This window comes from Microplitis mediator, chromosome 7 (assembly GCF_029852145.1).
Source record: "Microplitis mediator isolate UGA2020A chromosome 7, iyMicMedi2.1, whole genome shotgun sequence".
Classification (NCBI taxonomy): Eukaryota; Metazoa; Arthropoda; class Insecta; order Hymenoptera; family Braconidae; genus Microplitis; species Microplitis mediator.
In genome coordinates this window covers 19,799,836-19,823,233 of record NC_079975.1, presented here as the reverse complement: position 1 = coordinate 19,823,233, position 23,398 = coordinate 19,799,836, and the positions used below count along the sequence as shown (strand labels likewise).

At 26.3% G+C, this 23,398-nt stretch overlaps 1 protein-coding gene across 1 annotated transcript in view; it reads left to right on the top strand.

Moving 5' to 3' along the window:
- The window catches only part of LOC130672301 (headcase protein), a 121,176-nt gene extending 115,435 nt beyond the window's left edge, over positions 1-5,741 (top strand). The window contains exons 3-5 of the mRNA XM_057476795.1: positions 1,492-1,680; positions 1,878-2,063; positions 3,012-5,741. Coding sequence (XP_057332778.1) covers positions 1,492-1,680; positions 1,878-2,063; positions 3,012-3,185 — 549 coding nt within the window. The 3' untranslated portion in view covers positions 3,186-5,741. The remainder of the gene's footprint in view (positions 1-1,491; positions 1,681-1,877; positions 2,064-3,011) is intronic.
- The last annotated feature ends 17,657 nt before the right edge of the window (positions 5,742-23,398 follow it).

Here is a 23,398-nt window from a genome sequence, read left to right as displayed (position 1 = left end):
TTTGTTTATTTTAGTTCTGTGAAAAACGTTTCGATTTTTAAGCTCTTTTTATAGACTTTTTAAATATGACAGACTCATTATCCCTAATAGAGTATTTTTTGTCTATATTTTAATTTTTTTTCTAGAGCAGGGTAACACGGGTCGAAAAATTTGATCTGTTTTCAGTCAAAGAAAAATTTCAAGTTACTTCTATTAGATTATACTTTTTTGGTCGCCTATAGACCAAAATCTGACTTTTTTACCAAAACATTCCATATATAGTTCGAATACATATCAATTTATTCAAATACAGTCTAATTGGATTAAAATTGCGTGTAATAAAAAATTCAACTTTTGCCACTCTGACGCTGCCTAAAAAATAATCCCACGTCGTGATAGTTATGGTCCATATCTACTACTAGTAAAAACATTAGCCAATAAAATGAAATCAGCGTTTGCCTTAATGCCGAAATATTGTTTTCTCACAGACATTACCAGGTTTTAATGTGAAATTTATCTGTTCTGTATACAAGTATATAAAGCTTTTGAGCCAATATCACAATTAGCAGGATCGTCTAAAAGTACAGCTTTTGGTATCAGCAGTATCGTGACTTTATCGCATCGTTAACGGTCTTGGAGGGAGTGTCAGAAAGGTCTCTGTAACATGACGAGTAAATCAGCCCGTGAACCAGCCAAGCATTCAGGCATCCAAGGAACTAGTCCAGCTAGTGCCTTGTTCCTAGTGTCTAGTGCCTGGAATACTTGTCCGCTCAGTCCAAACTTTTTCGTCACAAGGATATATTTCCCCATGTCGCGCCCACTCTGCGTACAACCCGGGCTTATACGATCCTATCCAGAGCACCATACACCATTAAACCATCTCCACTCTCATTTCCTTGCTCTTTTCTCTTACCCTCTGTAGCAGAATCCTGTAGACTGTGATCCCGTATTTAATTTACGGCGGCTGTAAATGTCTGTATTCACGGTACATAAATGTAAGAGAGCGAGTGTAAAGTAAGTGGAGAGCAATAGAGACAACCAGATATTTTTTGTCTTCCATTTACAGTTTGGGATTCAAACCCCATGTACCCACTGTATCTCGTGTCACTGCTGCTGCTGATGCCGTAGTGTACGAAATTGTTGAGAAAGTAGATAGGCCGTTTTCGCATTCGAGAGTTTATATATATACATATATATATAAACTTGTATGATAGTAATACCAGTGCTAGTTAAGTAGATGCCTTGGCGTTTTATTGTTCGCTCGGGCGAGCGTTTCAGATATTTAACGATCGAGGAGGACAAAACCTCTGTCGACAACCCTACCAGTTGTTATTCTAAGCTTTATATTCCTACTAAATATTTGAATTATTGTCTCTGCTGCTGCCATTTTATGTATACTTTTTTTTTTTCATTAAATGGCTGGGTACTGAATGCTGGTAGGGAGCGCGCGAGTACTTTCCCTAAGCTCTACTCAAATTATCAACAAGGATAACAATTTTTTCTTATTTTCAGATGGAAGACGAAGGAAATCATGGTAATGATGATACACGGTGTTTCATATTGTCGACACTTGCTGCCCTGCAGTGGTCGCGTGTATCCTGCGTCCTTTGCCGCGGGGCAATGCTAGTCTTCGATAGGTATCCTCTTGTCGATGGTACCTTTTTTTTATCGCCACGGCAACACTCACCGTCATGTGCTGAGGTATATTAAATTTTATAATAAATATATATATCTATATATATAAATATGAGCTTTAAGAAAATCTTTATTGATAATGTCCAAAAAAACTCATAAATACATATTATGAATTTAAATTTTTTGCTGAATTAAATTTATTCTATTGGTAAAAAAAGATTTTTAAATGATAGCATTTTTAATGATATTTTTTTTTGACAAAGGTTAAAGTAGAAGGACGCACACAATACTTATCAGCAGTTTGTATGACTTGTCTTGAGGGCTGTGGTAACGCGCCAGTACGTTGTCGTGCTTGCACTGTACAATGGGATGGATCAAGTCTTGTTCTTGGGACCATGTATAGTTATGATATTTTTGCTGCCATGCCATGTTGTACTGAACGCCTTAAAGTAAGTTTTTTTGTGTGTATTTTAAAAAAATTTTAATTGCACACCTTATACACTTATGTCAACAAATTTAATTTATATAATTAAATACATTATTTTTATGTACAAGTTTTTTTTTCTGAAGTCGAACAATTTTTATGTGGGATGTGCATTTTTGGTGTGCAACACATTATTAAGTAATTTTACTACCTAAGTTATTCGTTAATTAATTGATGAGCAAAAATAATTCGTTCTTAACAACTCAGTGTATAAAGTGTGCAATTGGTGTGCAAAAAAATTAGATTAATAATTTCCATATTTTGGTGTTTAATTAGTAGATTAATATTGATTACGTATTTAAGATGAACTTATGATAATTATTTAGCAACAACTCAGAGTACGGGGTGTGAATTTGGTGTTCAAAAAACTAATAAGTATCTCTGTTGTGTAAATTATTAATTAATTAATCAATTAATTACAAAAAAAAGTTCATTATTCACAACCCAGTTTATGAAGTGTGCAAACGGTGTGCAAAAAAAATTTTAATTAATGATTAATTTCTATAGTTTGGTGTGTAAAAAAATTAAAAAAATTTATATTTCAATTATTTATATTATTAAGTAATTAATTGGTTACTAAAAATAATTACCGTTGCAATTCAAATGTACGAGGTGTGCATTTGGTGTGCATAAAATTGAAAAAACTTTGTATATCAATTATTTATATTATTGAGTAATCAATTGATTATTAATAATAATTACCGTTGCAATTCAAATGTACGAGGTGTGCATTTGGTGTGCATAAAATTGAAAAAACTTTGTATATCAATTATTTATATTATTGAGTAATCAATTGATTATTAATAATAATTACTGTTGCAATTCAAATGTACGAGGTGTGCATTTGGTGTGCAAAAAAAACATTTTTTTTCTAAATAATAAACTAATAGAAACTATTTATTATTTATTACAGTGTAACAGCTGCCAAAAGCCATTAATTTACCCACATCAACGATTGAACTTCTACTCGGACTACAGTCGAGTGTTCGCATGTCCACACTGCCGTGTTGTTGATGCGCACTTCGTAAAACCTCTTTTGACTTGTTTTACTCGTGAACAATTTCAACTCTACAGTCAGTGGCCGTAACCACTAGGTAACTTCTTAGACGAAAACACCAATATTATGAATAATAAACATTACAAAAATAATAATAGTAACAGTAATACTATAACTAATAATAATAGCATTAGTAATAATTATAATAATAAGAATAATAATAATATTATTGATAATAAAAATAAAAACAATGAAAATAATTTAGTAGCCAAGGAGATTAATTTTATAAAATTCGCCGAACATTTACCGCCGGGTATTTTTGAGGAATTTACAAATATAAATATCGATAACTATAAAAATATTATAAATAATATTTATAATAATAACAACAGTTTTATTTAATTTGATATTGTATATTTTTTTTTGCTCTTATTTTAAAATACCCGCGTAATTAATTTTGATAGCAATACACACCGTCTTGTTTATTAGTCAAATTATAAATTAAATTTAAAAAATTAATTAACTATAGTAATTAGAAAAAAAAAAAAATAGTTAATAAGCAATACAAAAGGCATCATTTGCATTTCTACGTGTAACGACAAAGTAATAATAATAATAATGATTAAAGAAAAATAATAATAATAGTAAACCAACTTTTGTTAATAAGGGGGAAAGAAATACTATTGTTTGTTACTTAGATAATCGATAAACGTTGTTTTTCATTTTTGAACATTTTATTAGTTTATATGATGAATTATGATAATGATTTATTAAATAATAATAGTAATAATAATAATGGGTGGTTTAAATAATTATTATTATTATAATATAATATTAGGCGGCCGTAGATTTTGTTTTTTTTTTTTGTTTGGATAAGAGAAAACGCTCTTGTATATTTTTTGACAAATCGCCGATTTTTTTTATTTATTTAGAAAATTTCATTTATTATAATTTTTTTTTTTTTTAAAGAAAAAAATTAAATGATTGAGTTGTAAATTTGATGGTTTTTTTGTTTGAATTTTTAGTAGAATTTTGTTTTGTAGATTTGAAAATTAAAAAATAAAAATAAAGTTGAGATGAATTTTTTTTTAACTTTTTACAATTTAGTTAAGATTTAGAAAAAATTTTGCGTGAAAAATTCACATTCGGTGGTACAAAATGTAAAGTTGTGAAAAGTTAAAAGAGAATATTTGGTTTTTAATAAAAAATAAATGTAATTTTTTGTTTTGGTTTTCTTTTATTTTCTTTTTATTTTATTTTTGGCGATGCTGGTCGTTGCTGTACCTAAACGGCCGTCCCGTCCCCAAGAATATTTAAGTACTAATTAAATATATCAATTTTCGTGTTTTGAAGATTTTATTTACCTGAGATTATTTACTGTGAGGTTGCCGACTCGTTAATTTAACAAATGGTTGCAAAAAACATTGCGAAAAAATTTGAATATTTTACTTGTCATTACAAAAAAAAAAAAATCCTATGATTTACATTCGAATTCAAGCCCGAAATTTTCTGGAAATTATTTTCTTTTAAAATTTCAATTTATTACAAAGAAATTGACTTTGAGTTTGTACGCATGCGCTTAAGAATTCTAGAGTAGGGATAAAAGCCGAACAAACCCGAAGTTAATTTTTCACTCGTCTGATAATTAATGAAACTTTTAGTATTCATAAGAAAAAAATTCAAGTTTGACATTCCCTAAAATTCGGATTTAATTTTTTCTCGTAAATGAACGGAAATCTTAAAAATGAATTAAATATTTTAATTATTATTCGTAATTTAACGTCAAGTTTCGCTGAGACCAAGTTTTTTTACGTGTAATTATAATTTTCTAACCTGAAATACTTTTTTTCACATTCTAACCAAAATATAAAAAATGGCGCGAATTTCAAAATATTCAAATTATAAAAACTAGTGAAAAGGAGTCTACTCCACGGTAATTTTTCTACCTGGTAAATAATCTCACGTATTAAATAATACAATTAATAAATTATTAATTAAATTAATTTACACTCTATTAATCCCCGGTAGTATAATTAACCGCGTGTACCTCAACACTCTACCATAATTATATAATCGATCCACGCTGAGATAGCATAAATAAATAAAATATGAATAATATCGATAATTAACAAAAATAATTACATAAATAATTGCTTATAATTAAAAAAAAACTAGTTGATTAATTAAAAACCGAAATAAAATTTCGTTAATCTGTCAATCGTTAATATTTCTCACAGTGCCAAATATCCCATCGTTTTTTTAATTAATTAATTAATTTAATTAATAATTAGTAACATTAATCACCTTTATGTTTATAAATATATAAATATACATATTAATAAATATATACTCCCCCAGTGATTAGTAAAATAAAAAAAACGCCTCATTTGCGGCGCAGCTGTCGCGACAATATTAACGATTTGAAAAAAATTAATTGATTAATTAATCAATATTAATGAATACTAATTAATAAAATATGTTATTAATCAAGACACAGAGAGTTGTGACGCATAATAAAAACTCCCTACTTATTTACAATTTTTAATTAATTGATTAATTAATTATTAATTATTAATTATATTAAATAATTTTTATGAAAATTTAGTAAAACCGTTGGTGTCAATGTAGAGCAATTAAAAAAAAAGACAAAATTATAAATACAAGTTTAATTTTATTAATTATTTATCATTAATTATTATTAATTAATTAATATATATTTTAAAAATATATATCGTGTTTTTAATAGACCAAGCTCTTGAGCTTTGTCGTGTATATGTTAGTTTTAGAAATTTTTTATATTTAATGACGTTTTAGATTTAAGGATTTGATTAATTGATTAATTGAGAAATTAATCAATTAAAAAAAAAAAAAAAATGCGGAATCATTTTTTTTTTGTAGAAAAATTTAGGCTTAAATCCTCGTCACGTAAAAATATCAAGTAAAATTTTGAATTAAAAGAAAAAAAAATTGATTAATTTAAATAAAACGAGCACCTTTCATTAACGTATTAATTTTGTTATGACCGTTGTATTTTTTGAAAACTACATTAATCATTTTTTCAACTTTTTTTTTTGTCTTAATGTAATTTTCTAAAAATATCGCGGAAAAACAAAATAAGCGAGAGGTAAAAGTCTGTTGAAATGGCTACACAGTGGTTTAATAAGCATAAATAATTAATAAATTAATAATTAATTAATTAATGAATAATTTAAAAAAAAGTAATGCAAGTTTACCATTGATACCTGCTATCTCGATTCTAGCGGATATTTGTGTGCATGTGTGTGAGCTTGCGGACGCGTATCACTACTATTTGCCGTGAAAAAAAAAAAATGAATAAAAACTAAAAAAAAATATTAATTAATATTAATAGTAATGATATTGATAGTTAACAGGACTTAAAAAATATAAATGCGCCGTTTCTTCCTACGTAATATATAAAATATAACGATTTTAATCTAACAGTTTAATATATCGAAATAAATATGTAAGTTTTATAAATACAAAATACTTAATAATTTTATTTACTCAGAAATAATTAATTAATTATTAAATTTAAATAAAACAAATACAATTTTGTACCTTTGCTATTATATATGTAAACTTATATATAAATATTATAAAAATATATAAAAAATATGAATATATATATATTAATATTTAAAGGAGATATTCATTCACACGGAGATTAACTAGTGATATAATTTTTCACAAAAAATATTTTTCGGTTTTTTTTTAAAACAATATATCTTTATTCAGAGGCTACTTCCGTGAAAAATGAATCATATATGTCCATTATATTGCATATATGCTTTATATATGACTCATACAACACATATGACTCATATATAATACATGTGAATCATACATGGACATATATGATGCACATATGAAGGGTATATGATAATTAGCCATATATGAATCACATATGTTCTAGAAATGGAAATATATGAAATAGATATGGAAGGTATCTGACATTTGACCATATATGATGCATATATAGATCATATATGTTTTACATATGGGCATAAATGCTCGAATATGGACATATGTGACGCAGATAGAGCATACATGAAAATTAGCTATATGAAGTACATATGGATCATATATGCTCTGCAGATCGAAATATATGACTACATATGGGGTATGTGACAATTAACCATATGTGGGTTTTATATGCTCTATATATGAATATATATGTTTTACATAAAGCATATGTGCTTAAATATGAGCAGATATGGCGCATATATGACCAATTCTCATATATGGTCATATATGATTTATTTTTCGTGGGCTAGCGCGTCCTATTACAATGATAATTTTTTTTTTATTCATTGACAGCGCAGTCATTCAAAATACAATATTTGCTACTATAATTTGCCTGCAACAAAGTTAAGAAAACTTTATTCGATTCTAATAAAAAATTATGTCGACTATTAACTATAGTCTATTTATTTAATGGAAAATTTCATTTTACACAAATGAAAAAAATTTTTGAATATTTTCTTCAATTATACGGCCTATAGAAAAATAAATATCTCCGTGTGTTTTTACTCCTCATCGAACAAACAAATTAACGTGTGCAAAAAAAGTAAAATTAAAAAAAAAAAAAAAAAAAAAAAATGTATCAATGTTTTTTAGAAAAAGAGATTTATGGGTACGATATTCGCCGGCCGGTACCCCTGATTGCTAGTGAGATGCTCTTCTGTCTTTGTCAATTTTATAACAAAGTTATCTCTTTATTAAAAAGTAATAAATCGACTAAAAATTTTTACACGTCTTTCTACTCACAAAAAATAAATAAACAAATATCTAAATGAAAAAAAAAAAAAAAAAAATATAAACAAAGGCGGAAGTAGCATCTTATGAAAATGGTTATGAGTAGTTAAATATATGAATAGAGTTTAAAATAATCAATTATTAAAAAAAAAAAAAATTATTATTTAGGTTTTTAATACTGATAATTAATAAATAAAAATCATTGAGTCTTACCAGATAAAACTATAGATAATTATAAATACCCGCGTAAATATTTCGAAAAATGATAAAAAATAAAAAGTTTTTAACCCGGTGTCTGGCAACACAAAGTCGTTGATTTATTTACCAAGTTTGATAAAAAATAAATATTAAAAAAAATAAATAATTATTTAAAAGTAAAATAGAGAAGCAATTACAGTTTATCTACGGTAGAATCTCAGGTGAAAATAACAATGATTATTAATAATAATAATAATATTTAATAGAGTAATGAATAATAATTATAGAGGGAATGATATTGATAAGAGTTTGATGTGGGTCGCGGATTGCGCTAAATATTTATCGGCTGTACCGGCATTAGCGCGTAATTTTTATACATGTGTCGTGCTTATACTTGTATATCTATATACGAAATCATAAAAATTTATTTCCCGTCAATTGTAGCCGATAGCAGATAGATCACTAATTATTGATACGATTGATAAATTATAAATCATTTCAGCTGTGCTAGAAAATTTAACTACTGCAGACTCAGTAGTTAATTCGGTGTATTGACACAAAAATTATTAATTTGAATTCTAAATAATTTTTTTAACAATGAAATAATAGGAATTTTTTAAGGATGGATTCAAATTTTGAATCATTCGATTGTATTTCTAGCAGATCAGAGTTCAACAAAATGGCGGTTTGTTCACCAAATGGTGGACAAAATTTTTTTACGAAATGCTCAATATTGTTATTTTTAAATCCAATCGACTTTTTTACGTGAAATTATTTACAAAGTGAACTTTTATATCAAACTTCTTAATTTGAATTGACAAAAAAAAATAGAACAAGTTTTGTAAGGTTATGTAGAAAAATCACAGTTTACTGCGCACAATGTACTGCCACTAAAAGGCGCCAAGTTTAAAAAACAGAAGCCTAATCAATGAATACTAGTAATTATTACTTGAAAATTAAAAAAATTCAAATTAATAATTAACATTACACACAAAAAAAATTAAATACTATCGAGTCAGCTCAAGCATTTTTCAATCATCAAAAATAATAATAGTAATAAAAAAACTTATATATACTTATCCCTAATAACTGTATAGTCTTGAATAAAGTAAAAAAACAAGTATTGTACAACACGTGGTGATACAATTAATATAATCAATACTATAAACACAAATAATAATAATCTTAATAGTACTAACGATAATCGATAATAATAATAGCAATGCCAGCCCTACACTCTAACATAAATCGCGACCGCGAATTTCGCGTGATCTGTACGTGAAAAAATTCACAGTCGAATTTCATTGAGTTTGACAGCTAGTCGATGAAGGTTCGAAAATTTCCTGGAAATTCAGACTTATCGAATGCCCCTTCTTTGAAAAGTAAATTACACGCATGCGCTGTTACTTTTCCAAGAATACTGCATACAAATGTATGTAAGTGGACGGGAAACAGCTTAACTCGTACTGGGGGTCAAGCTTGAGAGTAAGTTCAGGTAATGGAATCAAAACTTGAAATTCGACTGTTTTTCTCAATAATGTGTTCGCGTATCGCAAGTTTTTTGACACGAAACGAAAACTCACACTGAACAGGGAACGGTGCAAACCGCGAATGGGTTGCAAAATACGAACAAGTTAAAAAACGCGAACGAGCTGCAAACCGTGATCGGGTTGCAAAACGCGAACAAAAGTCGCGAAAACATCCAGACTTTTATTTCACGGTGCGAGTGTAAGAAAGGCATAATAGTAATGATTAATATAAAATATTAAAATATATAACTTTTTATGGATCAAGCTTTTAACCCATTTCAAGTAGTGAATATCAATAATAATGAACGTTTGTCATTGAACATGAACACGTTATTTAATATGCGAGGATCCAGTATATATTACCATTGACTTTGCAATACCTGCATTTCCAGACACCAGACATGATTGACGCTGATTGATCCGATATCAAAAGTCCACGTACAAATTCGACGGGTCAATAATACAATCCGCACTTTGTTTAAATTACACTTCGTCTCGCGTCTCTGGTCTCTGGTGTATGCTATGGGTCTATGGTCCCCGGTATTATATATGGGTTCGATGCCCGCGGTTATTCAAATATTTACGACACATCGCTCTTCTTACGGTACGCTAGTAGTTGATACTTGTTAATTATCTCTTTATCTATTTTATATTCTCTCCTATCCCATCGCCAACGTATCACGTGTTTAAATATTAAACTTAAATATTACAATTGTATCATTAATCCATATTTAAATTTGATTAAAAGATTTAATACTTAAAAAAAAAAATTAAAATAAAATTATAGAAAAAAAAAAAAAAGAAAGATACTAAGCTGGCATGATAGTTCCGGTATTATTCCTTCAAATAAAAATATGACGTATGTACAAATAATATATATATTATAAGAAATAATAATATATGGAAAATAAAAATATTATAAAATTATAAAAAAAAAAAATATCGCGCATTTTTAATTAGCGTTAATTACAATGAAAGGTGAATAAATTTTAAATGATTATTTGTTGATTGATGGAAAAAGTAAAAATAATCATGGAAAATAATAAGGTACTTTCGAAGTAATTCCTGCTCAAAACCTGATTAAGTTTCACAGATTTAACCCCTTTGATAAAATAATAATAATTATAATTATAATAATAATAATAATAGTAATAGTTATAATTATTAATGAATCACTCGCTTTTAATTCAGAGTTAAATTTAATCTGTGTCGCTTTTTAGTCGACGAAACATGTACAATTTATCCCGTTGTTACTGATTAATTATTGACGATTGGTGATTGATAATTAATTGATGGTTAGGAAATGATAATGGAAATAATAAATTTTATTAAATGAGCGCGCTACTGGAATTTCTATGGTTTCATTTTTGTAACTACCTAATTACTAAATTAACAAGACGGCTTTTAGATATTGATAGAAATATAAATATATATATAACTATAACTATACTTATTGATACCAGCTGTTTATTTTAACTTTACGGTTGGAAAAGTATAACGAGTTCTTTAGCTAATTTTTGTTTCCAATGAATTTTAACAATGAATCGATAAAAATGTAATTATTTATGCCTAAAATAATTTGCAATGCTATTGTATCAAAAAGATCTAGAAAATAACCTTCGAGTTTTCAAAAGCCGAAGGCGAGTGAAGCTAACAAACTATTCAAGCCCATTTTTCTTTAATTACATGGCAATTTTTTTTTTTCAAACCTTTTTTTATAATCACAGGATACATGGTAAGAAATATTTTGCGGATATCACTATGCCGGTATGGGCGTGAACGCCATAGTAACATTGGCAATAGTTATCGCGGACGCCGCAATGTCAGTATGGCCGTCGAGCCCATACTGCATTGCCGTATCCACATTGCTTCCGGCCGATAAACCTAGTCTAACAACATCTATATAGTTCTGGTAGTAATACGATAGTATACATTGATTGACACGCCAGAAATTATGGCGGGAAAAACCAGTAGCATTGTGCTCTTGGCATTGTAGTATGGGTCTCAGGACCATGCTATTTCGCCGTGCCTGATATGCATACGTGTGAGCAACACAATAGCTCCAGTACTATACAGTATAGTGAATAACGCCATACTTCTGAGACTCCTTACAATACTGTCTTGAGACCATACCAGCATGGTGTTGAACGCCATGCATTTCTTACCGTGTACATTTTATTGCAAATTTTTTGCGCATGCGTGTAATATTAAATATGCTCGTGGCCAAATTTTATAATTTATAGAACAAATTTGACCACCAAAATTGAAAATCCCAATGCATTTCTACTCAAAAAATAATATGTCATAAAATTTAACAAGAATTTTTCGAAAAGAGCTTCAAAGTTTTCAGAAGCCGAAGGCGAGTGATGCCAGCGAGCTACTAAATTCCTATTTTTTGATGGACTAACCTGCAGTTTTGGTATAAAATGCATGAAATCACATCTTTAGAGCTCGAAGGAGACTTTGGAATGTAAAATTTCGAAACCGCGCATGTGAAGTATGGAATTTATTTGAAAAACGCTAAAAAACTCGGTTATAAAAAAAAAACGTCTTGAAAAGTTGGCAAAGGTACAAATGTACATAGGAATAAAATAGTGTTGTTATAATGTATATCGCAGCCTCTATCATCTGCATTATTTATTTGAAACAAATATGAAGAAAAAAAAATCGTTAATACAGAATAATAATTATTAAAAAATATAAAATGAAAAATACTAAATCAATATCATCTCAAAAACTTGCCTTTCCTAACGTCTTAAAAAACAAAATAGAAAATAAACTGAAAAAATTTACGAGCGGACATAATTAATAAATAACAAACATTAAAAATATAATAATAATAATAAATAAATAGTTAAATATTCGAATATAGTTAAGCTCAATAGTTGTCTATAATTTGTCGTACACTATTTTTGCTGTTTTCATTTATTTATAACGTTGTCAAGTTATCGATTATCGATATAAATAATTATGTATATTCGAAAAATTATCTTGCATTTAAATAAGTAGGTAATTTATTTAAATAATTTTCATTATCCAGTGAACGGGAGACTGGTTTCGTTAAGTCTCATCTAAGTCGATGTATTAATTAATACATATATGATATATAAATTTTAATAATAATAAATATGTGTGACGTATTTAATTTTACGAACAAAATAATAATTATAATAATAATTAAAATATTCCCTGATAGATCCGATAAATTTTCCAGTAGTAATTACGAATCACTGATTGAATGTTGTGTGGCTGACGCTTTTTCCCATTAATTTTTTAAAGTTAATTGATTTATTAATTGGTATAAGTCAAAAAAATTATAATCGCATATTAATTATAATAAAAATTATCACTAATTTAAAAAATAACGATAATCATAAATTACTCTAGTGGAACGACGGAAATCACGGGGTATCAATTGAAAAAAAATTGATAATGAAAAATTGATTGATCTTGAATTGAATAAAAAAAGAAAACAATAAAGCGACAATGCAAATATTTTTAATACGGTTCGAAAAATTTTTTAATAAGCAATTATTTCGAATTGAAAAATTATATAAGGACTAAAGGGTAGATTATAGTTTTTTAGATGAATCGAAATTATTGAGAAATTGGATTAGGATTGGGAGAAAAATTAAAACGAAAACGAAAGCGAAATTTGAAAAACAAAAAAAAAATCTAAATTAAGAAAAAAATTGTATTTTATTAGGAATGTAATTTCCGGGCATTTTAATTCGGCTGTGTTTTAATAATATATTTAAAATTGAAATTAATAAGGGAAATGAATTTTTCGAAAAGCAACATTAGATTTGGTAAGAATTTAAAAAATTAGATGATAATTTTGTACCCTATTTTTTTATTAATAAATTGGCATCGGTAGGAAAATTTAATATTAATTGTAATATTTAAATTAGTGAATGTTTCGATTAAAAATTTAAAATTAAGCATAGGGACGATTTGCATTTAATTACGCGAATTTGGAAAATTCAATTACTATTACTTCTAGCAGAAGTATTTTAAATGATTCATATATGACTTATCTGATTTATAAATGCATGATTTGATCATCTATAAATCATTTCTGATACATGAGTTGTAGATCAACAGCAATCTATATTTAAACTATATATGATACTTATCTGATTCATAAAAACAATATATGACAAAATATGAATATTATATGAATTACACATAAGTCCATTAATAATTCATAATTAACCAAAATTTTAATTTTATCTCAATCAGATACGTCATTCATATATGACTTATCTGGTTCATATGAGGCTTATAGATCAATAACAATATATATCACATGTATTTTCCTATATAATCCATTATTGATGAAAATCCAAATGTTATACGACATATTTATGAATAATCTTATATATGAATCGGTTAAAGTTCTTTGGTGATTTTCCTAAAAATTTTTTTATCCACGTTTCCGAAAATTAATCCGATAACTATCCGACGTTCATTTATATGACTCTAGTATATGACGAATCAGAGTTCATATAACGAATCAGATATAGATTATAATTCATTTCTGGCCAAAATATTTCTATCCGATCAGACGATATTCAGATGTCAGATATTTTAAACATATGAAACATCAAAAAATATGTAAACCAGATATCAATCAAATACCGATCATATACAGTCCATGTGTGACTTTGACATCGAATAACGATCATATGTAGTCTATATATGACTTTGACATCGAATAACGATCATATGTAGTCTATATATGACTTTGACATCGAATAACGATCATATGTAGTCTATATATGACTTTGACATCAGTTTGAATCATGTATTAAATCAGATAAAAACAATATATGATTCATATTCGATTCTTTTACTGTAAAAGATAAAATCAAATTGATTAGTAGAATTTTTTTAATAAAAAAAAACGAACCGATTATTTAATAACAATTTGCAATGTCGTAGATGTTTTAAATAAAAAATAAATAAAATAATCCGCATTTTAAAAATAAAACTAAACCGATCGAGGTGACGGGAATGAAAAACGATTTAAGACCGAACCTAAAAAAAAACGATTTTTGTGGTTAAACAAATAATGCTGGTAGTGCGGACCAAACGTTACCAACTGAAACGAAAATTATAAAATGGGTGAGTTAAATAAATAATAATAATTATTTAAAATATTAAAACTTTCAAGACCACGATCGGGAATGCAAGTCGTTCTTCATTAACAATAATAATAATAATAATAATAATAATAATAATAATAATAATAATAACAATAATAATAATAATAATAATAATAACAATAATTATAATCACTGTCTTTATTATTAAGACTATTAATCATTAATTAAGGTGCTTGGTGATTAACGATTGCTCCGAACTTTGCTAATTTTAATTTATAAATATATATGTATATCTAGTAAATAAGTCTATCAAATATATATTAATATTAATAATAATTATTATTATTATCATATATATAAATAATAATAAGTTATAAAATGTGTGTAGTTAATAGAGCGTTAATTTGTCTCAATGTCGTAAATATTATTATTATTTTTATTATTATTGTAGCAATAATAATAATTATAATTAAAATAATATATATAAAAAATATAATATAAAATTTTAATTAAATTAGCAAAGTTCGTTAGATCACTCGTTCTACATCAGATACGCCAAGTAATCCATTTAATTAATTGGCTACGTGGTATTCAAAAGCGATACGTTAATATTTAAGTAAATGTTCAATTTCAACATTGGTATACTATTATATAAATATATATATTTAATTATTAATTATTTCGGTCGTAAATTTATTAAAAATTGGTGTTTACTAAAAATATGAGACGTGAATGTAGATTTAGAAAAAAAAAATTATCTTTATTTGTATATTTGTAAAAAAAAATTCGGAAAAGATTATAAATTATTTTATTTATTTAAAATTTTTTGTAGACTTTGAATTTATTTATTTAAAAGAAAAAACGGTTAAGCAATTATTGTGATAGTTATTCACGTTTCATATCTTGTCTATTTGCTGATATTAATAATAAAAAAAGTTATAAACTTTTGTAGATTTAAGCTCGACATAAGCCATGACTAATTCGATTTAAATAAAATATTTAAAAATTAAGAGACGAAATTACGAGCTTCTATCTGTTTGAAAAACGTTTGTGTCATTAAATTAATAAACTTAAATGACATTATATATTAATTTTTATTAACGAACATATAATTCGAAAATTCGTGTAATTTTGCGTTATAAGCTTATACACATTGCAGGTAATTAAATTTTCAGAGCATTCGAAATGTTGATTATCGGTTTTTCAAATCGATTAATAATTCAGAAATGGAAATCTGTAAGTTCCGTGTTTCGAAATGAATTATTTATTTATATGAATAATTTATGTACACAACTGTTTTAGAAATTTCATTTTCAAGTTTTTGATATACAGTTTCTACATTTTTCGTCCCAAAAAAAATGTCACTTTTCGAAAAATTTTTAAATCGTTATGAAAAAATGTCATTTGTTTTTTTTTTGTGAAATATTTCGCAGATTTTCATTCATTAACATCAAAATATCTTATAAAAATTCAATTTTCTAGTATACACTAGCAATTCACGACTTAAGTAAAATTACCGCCTAAAATAACCGGATGGAAATTTTGCCGCTGGTAAAATAACCGCAGCGGGTAAATTACCGGGACAAAAATAAAATTTATAATTTTCAAATTAAATTTCGTTAATAAAAATTAAAACGTATCGTCAAAAAAATTAATACCAAAAAACTACTAATTACCATAAGAAAAAAAAATCTTCGTGTTTCTTAATCATAAAAATTACCTATAATAATAAAAATTCGTAATATTTATAATCGTACAAATATAAATAAACGTAAAAAATTTTAAATTGATTACCGTCACATCCCACTAGTTTAGTCAGAGTCACATGTTTTTGCTGAAATTTGAAATTTAGCGATGGGAAAAAAAATAAAAATGAATTAATTTGGTAACAAGAAAAATAGTAAGCAAATTCATGTGATTCAAAAAAAAATTTAGTGGCCCGCATGTGTGTCGTATGAGTGTTTAATTAGTAATCGTTAATAACTTAAATTAATCCCTTAATCTCTTACATAATTAATTACTTTAATAATTAATATATATTAATACATATTTAAAAATAATCCTCAACGTTCCCTCAAATGCAATTTATTAACTTAAAAATTAATGCATACATACCCGGTTATTTTGCTTCAATTAACGCTTAAATATTTAAATTAACGTGTTATTAACATCTCATAACCTTCCACAATATTTTTTAAATTAAAATTAATTATTTAAATTCACTTTAGTATTTCTATATCTTTATTTCCTTTAAGTTATTTCTTAAAATTTTTTTTTCATCCTTGATCAATAAAATACTCGCGTTTTCTCATTTCAATTTAATTGGCAGACGTCTCAAGTACTTTAGCAAACAATGAATTGAACTTTTCTTCTTAAATAAAATAAAATAATTAAACAGCAAATTAAAAAAAAAAACTCATTAATTTTTATTTCCTAAAATTTACAAAAAGAAAAAACTAAAGTAAGTAAAAATTAAAAAAAAATTGTGGTTGGTTATAATTTAACACGTAATATATTAAAATATATTTATATATATAAGAGACCTGGCTGCAGGCTGCCAGTTTACCCAAGACTATTTAGTCTCGTTATTAAACTTTTCGGATACTCTATAAAAAAAAATTACAAAGTTAAAGAAAAAATAAATAAATATAGTAAACCCATAACAAAATGACATGACTTAAAAAAAAAAAAATAAATAAGTACTTTGCGATAATATCCAATCTAATATCGTCGCGTCTGGAATTGACATTGGGAGAGCAAAAAGCAATTACCTCGAGTATAAAAAAAAAATAACTAAAATAAAAAATGATGACCTTGAACAAAGAAACAAATAATAATAATAATAATATAAATAATAATAATAATAATGATAATATTAATAGAATAAGCAGCGTGGCAGCTGTGTGTCCCTTACAATACCTCCCCCGTAAGAGTACAAATTTTTCTAATAAAAAATAAATAATGAATTATTATTATAATTATAACAAATAATCATAATAATGATGGAGAAGAAGTAAAAGAAGAAGGAATATGTAATGATTAAAAATGAAAGATAAATGGAAGTGAGAAATGAGTTGTTTGAATTTAAAATAAAACAAATACTTATTATTAATTATAACAATTTATTAATTATTAATTAATATTATTATTGCTATTATTAATAAAGTGTATTAATGATGTTTTTAAAAAATGTTTTTTCTGGAGTAGATGAATTATCTCATATAAATTATTTATACGTAGAATTATGCATTATTTATAATAAATATTTATACAAAAAAATTAAATATTCGGTGGACAGAAACTTAAATCCCGGGTTTAAGAATGAAGAAATTAAAAGGGAATGAAAGGAAACATAAGATTTTAGGGAATCGACTTTTTTTGGTTAGGTTTCAATATGGCGTTTTTGAGGCCGGTATCTAATACAGCTATAGGACAGGTGACAAAACAGGTGCATCTGCTCGGATTCCCGCAGGTGTAAAAGCTAAATTACCCATAAGCGATAAAAAAAATCTCGAATTGGGGGGTTACGTTGATGACGATTTTAAATATTTTTCCACGTCTATTATTTATTTTTTTTTTATCGGACAAAGTAATGATACAGATAATTACTTTGTTTTCATTTTTGTTATCAGATCTAACTAATGTCTAACGCTAATTACTTTTTAAATTATTTGTGTCTTTTGTCTATTTGTAGTTGAAAATAGATCGTGACGATCTCACGCGTATATTTATCTGTGTGTAGTAATTTTCAATGTACAGTAAATATTTTGATGTACTAAAATACTTGGATACATTTAATTATCTATTAAACTTTGCTGAATTTAAACCTAATATTCATTGATTTTATTTTTTGGACTTTGATCTAAAAACTTAAGGCCGTGGGTTTGATTCCCGGTCACGGTTTTTTTTTATTAAAAATTAAAAAATTGACTAAATATTTGAAACTGATAATTTATGACTGAGTTTAAATATTTAAATATAATAAAAAAATTATTAACGGCTCAAAGTCTTTGGATAGACTGAACAAATAGACAAACAGTAAGCGACTGGTCATAAAAAAAAAATATAAAAATACTGCCTGTGTGAAATAACGCAAATTAAGACTTGAGAAACATAATTAACGCCTGTGACTCTAACGGTTTTGTACAACAAATGTTTTTTTTTAAATAAATATAAACAAATGAAACATAAAACGTGCCAGTTGAAATAAAAATTTTGTGAATTTATACAATAGAATTAAATATTAAATTAAACGAACGTAACTTAACACTTCGTTGTGATATTTAATTAGTAATTATTGTAATTAATAAGGCTTATAAATAAGAATTTTGTAATAAAAATATTTATGACACGTCGAGTTGGCACATCCGATGCTCCATATTCGAATATTCAAGAGTTGCTTGAACATTCGAGTATCCGTGTTGAGAATCGAGCCTCGGACGAGCTTGACTTGGCGTAAAAAAATTAAAAAAAAAAATTAATCGTAATAATAATAATAATAATAAATAAAAAAAAAAATTATCGATGAAAGGAAACGCGAGATTGTTAACAACGGAAATGTAATGAGGACGGTTTTGTATATATATTTTTGATAACAATCTATATAGATATATTTAATAAGGTAGTAGTAGAAATATCACAATGAAGTTCCCAAAAAAAATAAATAATTTTTTTAATTAACCGTAAGTACGGCGAAGGCTTGTTTTTTCACGTAAATGATTTTTTATAAATAAACCAATCAATGTAATTTTAAAATTGTAAATTACATCGATTTCAATAATGGTTTTAATGAACTTCGTCCTATTTAAATGAATTATTGATTAAAAAAATTAAATTATTAACTATATTTAAATTTACGTTCGTTTATATTTAATATCAACAGTAAATAGCAATAAATAATTTTTTAGAATAATATTTATATTTTATAACATGGATATATTTATGTCATGGAAAATTTGCTGCATAAGCCGAAGGCTAATGCTGCCAATATAGGAGCCAAAAGCCAATGCTACTAATGCAGGAGCCAAAGGCTAATGCTACCAACAAACGAACTATAGACTGTACTGTCAATGTCTAAGCCAAAGGCAAACGCTACCAATCTAAAAGCCGAAGGCAAATGCTACCAACGCACAAGCCGATGGTGAATGCTACTAACACAGCTCTTATTCATTTTTTTTACGAAATATCTACAATAAATTCTTGAAAAAATTTTTTTAAACATTGATAGAGGACAGTAGTTGCATTCACAAAAAATACGAGCATGTACAATCAACGCATGCGTAAATTATAAATAAAATATAACTCATACTGCCATCTATTGATATTTAAGAATAATTCCAATTTACGTAATACAAAAAAAAGTTAATGCCTAAAATATACTTCAGCATAAGTAATAAAATTAGAGTCACAGGTAAATAGAAACTGCCAAAAATTATTTACACAATCGACCGTAACCCAAACAAACAAAAAATAAAAATATTAATAAACGAAATTTGTGGTACAATTATGGGATGTATGAATGATTAAATCTATATTGTAACGATTATTGAAAAAAAGGTTATAATAATTATACTTAATGATTAAAATTATTGTCAATGATTATTAATTATATTATTATTAAATTAATTATGAATTATTATTATTATTATTAAATTAGTTATTATTATTAAAATCGTTAGATTATAAAAGTTGATATATTTAATGAATTGGTATTGTAATTGTATTGTATGCATTATATATTTGTTTGGTTGGCTTGTAATGGCGAGAGTTTAATATAAAAAAAATAATAATTAATTGATAGAAAAACGAGTTTAGATACTACGCTGTACCTTTTGCCAGTAGGAATATCAATCTTTTTTTTTTAATTAAAAAAAAATACATCACAGTTTTTATTTTTTCTTAGAACATTTCTGATAATTTAATTACATGTGTTAGTAAAATAAATGCCACTATAGATTACAAAAAAAAATTGTATACGAAAAGTTAAAGACGTCAAAGTCGATAATTGGACTTAGAGGTGTGTTTTTTTTTATTATTATTTATTATGAGGTAATTAGTGTTAAGTTATAAAAATTTAAGTATATTGTCGGCTGGTTTATAAAAAAACTTTTTTTTTTTTTCAATCGAAAGAGAAAAATGTCATAAATCATTAGTCGTAAAAATAAAAATAATATTGAAAAAAAAAGAATTTAGTGTTGGAAAAATAAAAAAAAAAATGCGAAAATATATAAACGCTGGGCGTTTAAAATTCAACAAAAAAATTTCTCTTTCAATTTTGAAAAATTATATTATTTAAATAATTATAAATAATGAGTCGTATTCCTACTGGCTCATTGTATCTGAGGAAAGGATTTTTAGTTGGAATTAATTAGTTTTTTTTTTTTTTTTCATTAAAAAAAAATTAATTATAATTTTGAATTAAGAATCTTATGGTTAAAAATGCTTGTTAGAGAAAGAAATATATCAGCTGTCATATAATTTAGAAAAATTGAATTTTTTTAGTTATTTATTATTAATTTTTTTTCCAAAGCCTAAAATTAAATAAAAAAAAAAAAATCCCACCGACCAACAACCGACAACGATAAACAATTAAAACAATCTAGCGAAACAGTAGTAAAAAAATAATAACTTTTAGTTAGTCACGATAAAACCGCGCCGGATCGCATTATATGATTTAATTAAATATTATTTTACAATTATTATTATTATTTCAATTATTTCATTAAGTATAAATAAAATGCATTTATTAACGATATAAAATAATTTGTCATCTAGGTGTATAGAAGAAATTTAAATGTAAAGCGAGAAAAAATATATTAATTAATAAATAATTATTAATTAATGAAAAAAAAAAAAAAAAAAAATGAATTAATAAAAATATAAGTAAACAGTAAAATATGTGTGAGGAACGAGCTTTATAATGCTTTTATATATGTTTAGTGTGGGTACCACGTAAATAAAAAAAAAAATGTACGCAACATACACAATGTAATTATTATTAATTATTAATTACTGTATGCGAAATCGTGGACATAATATAACATAGTTATAGATATATATTATAGTATAATATATATGTATACGTGAATATATTGTGACGGTAATATTATAATTATTATTAATTATTATATTATTATAATTTCTATTATGATTATGATTATTATATTAAAAATATTAATTACGATTAATTATTAATTATTATTGTAAACGCTATTGAGAATACGAGTATGATGATTTAAAGGAAAGTATACATATTAATAATAACACATTTTTTATGCCAATATCATAAAGATAAAGGTTTAAAAATAAAATTTTAAAAAATTAATTATGCGTTTTTTATTTAACCCTCCATTTTTTGTTGTCAAATTCTTCATTTTTAAGGTTATGTATAAGTCTAGTTTTACAATTGATCTCTTTATTCTTAACTATAAATATCAGTCGTCTTCTGCATCGTAGAAAAGTGCCGCCTGGTGGTACGAATGGTAAGTCGCTTTCACAATTACGGCAACAATAATTTTGGATGATACGACGTTTAGCCCAAAGACAAAATACCCGAGGCAAAATACGCACGACAAAATCCCCATATAATTGGAAACAACTGCGCATTGTAAAAAAACAATAATCGAAATTAATACGCATTAAAAAAATATAAATCGTAAAATATATTTAATAGAGTTATTTCAACAATTAAAATTTATGTCAGGTTATTTTATTCAACGCGTGCCTGATTATCGCATCTTATCATGTCTGCAAAGCAAACTCTAAATGGCCGCTTATCGATTGGTGGTTAATGATTTGTCAAAAAGCAAATGGCTTCCGTTCATTGGAAGGGGGTTCTGTCATTTCATTGGTTAATACAGACCCAAGTCGAATGAAACAGAGTACCCAGAGTACCAACTCGTTTAGAAATGACTCAAAATCGATCTGATTTGGGTGTTTTGTCACGAGTATTTTGTCTTTGGGTCAAATGTTACGTAGCCAGTTAAGTTTGTGAAAAAATATCCTCTGAGGATCTAAAGAAAAATAATGTAATAGGATAAAACAACATAATTTATTACAAGCTGACTGTTCAATTTGATGGAAGACATCAGAGTAGAGAGTTTACCGTAAATCTATACCCAGAGAATAGTAGATCACCATCGAAGGAAAGAGAGCTGGAGAATAAAGTTATTCCCAATGTCAATGGAAAACTAAATGTTTATCTCCTGGAAATATTCATCCAACCGCGAAGTAACCTAAAACTTATCGATTCAATATTTTTATTTTTTTATATCGACAACAAACATTCCCTGTGACACGGAGCTTTGAAGTTCACTCAGGTCCGATATCTTTGCTTGTGTTGGCCCTTTGACGAGTGAAAAAAGATATATAAAAAATTTATAGAGATGTGTAGTATGAAATAAGAAATGTAATGTAGAAAAAGACGAACACAAAGATGTAGAAGATTGTAAATAGAATAAAACAACCCTCTGAATTTAACCCCGAAGCGTTCTCATAACACATACATAAGGGATCACTTTTTCTTACGCTCGGTACTTACGATCCGCGCTATCAAATGACTCCCTTACTAGTTCAAATTTCACGTTTTTATTGATCTAACAGTTACTGTTTTTATTACTTTTCTTATGACATACTCAAAACGAAAGTATATTTATCATTATTATCCTCACTTCTTTTTTGTTACTTGCAAAAC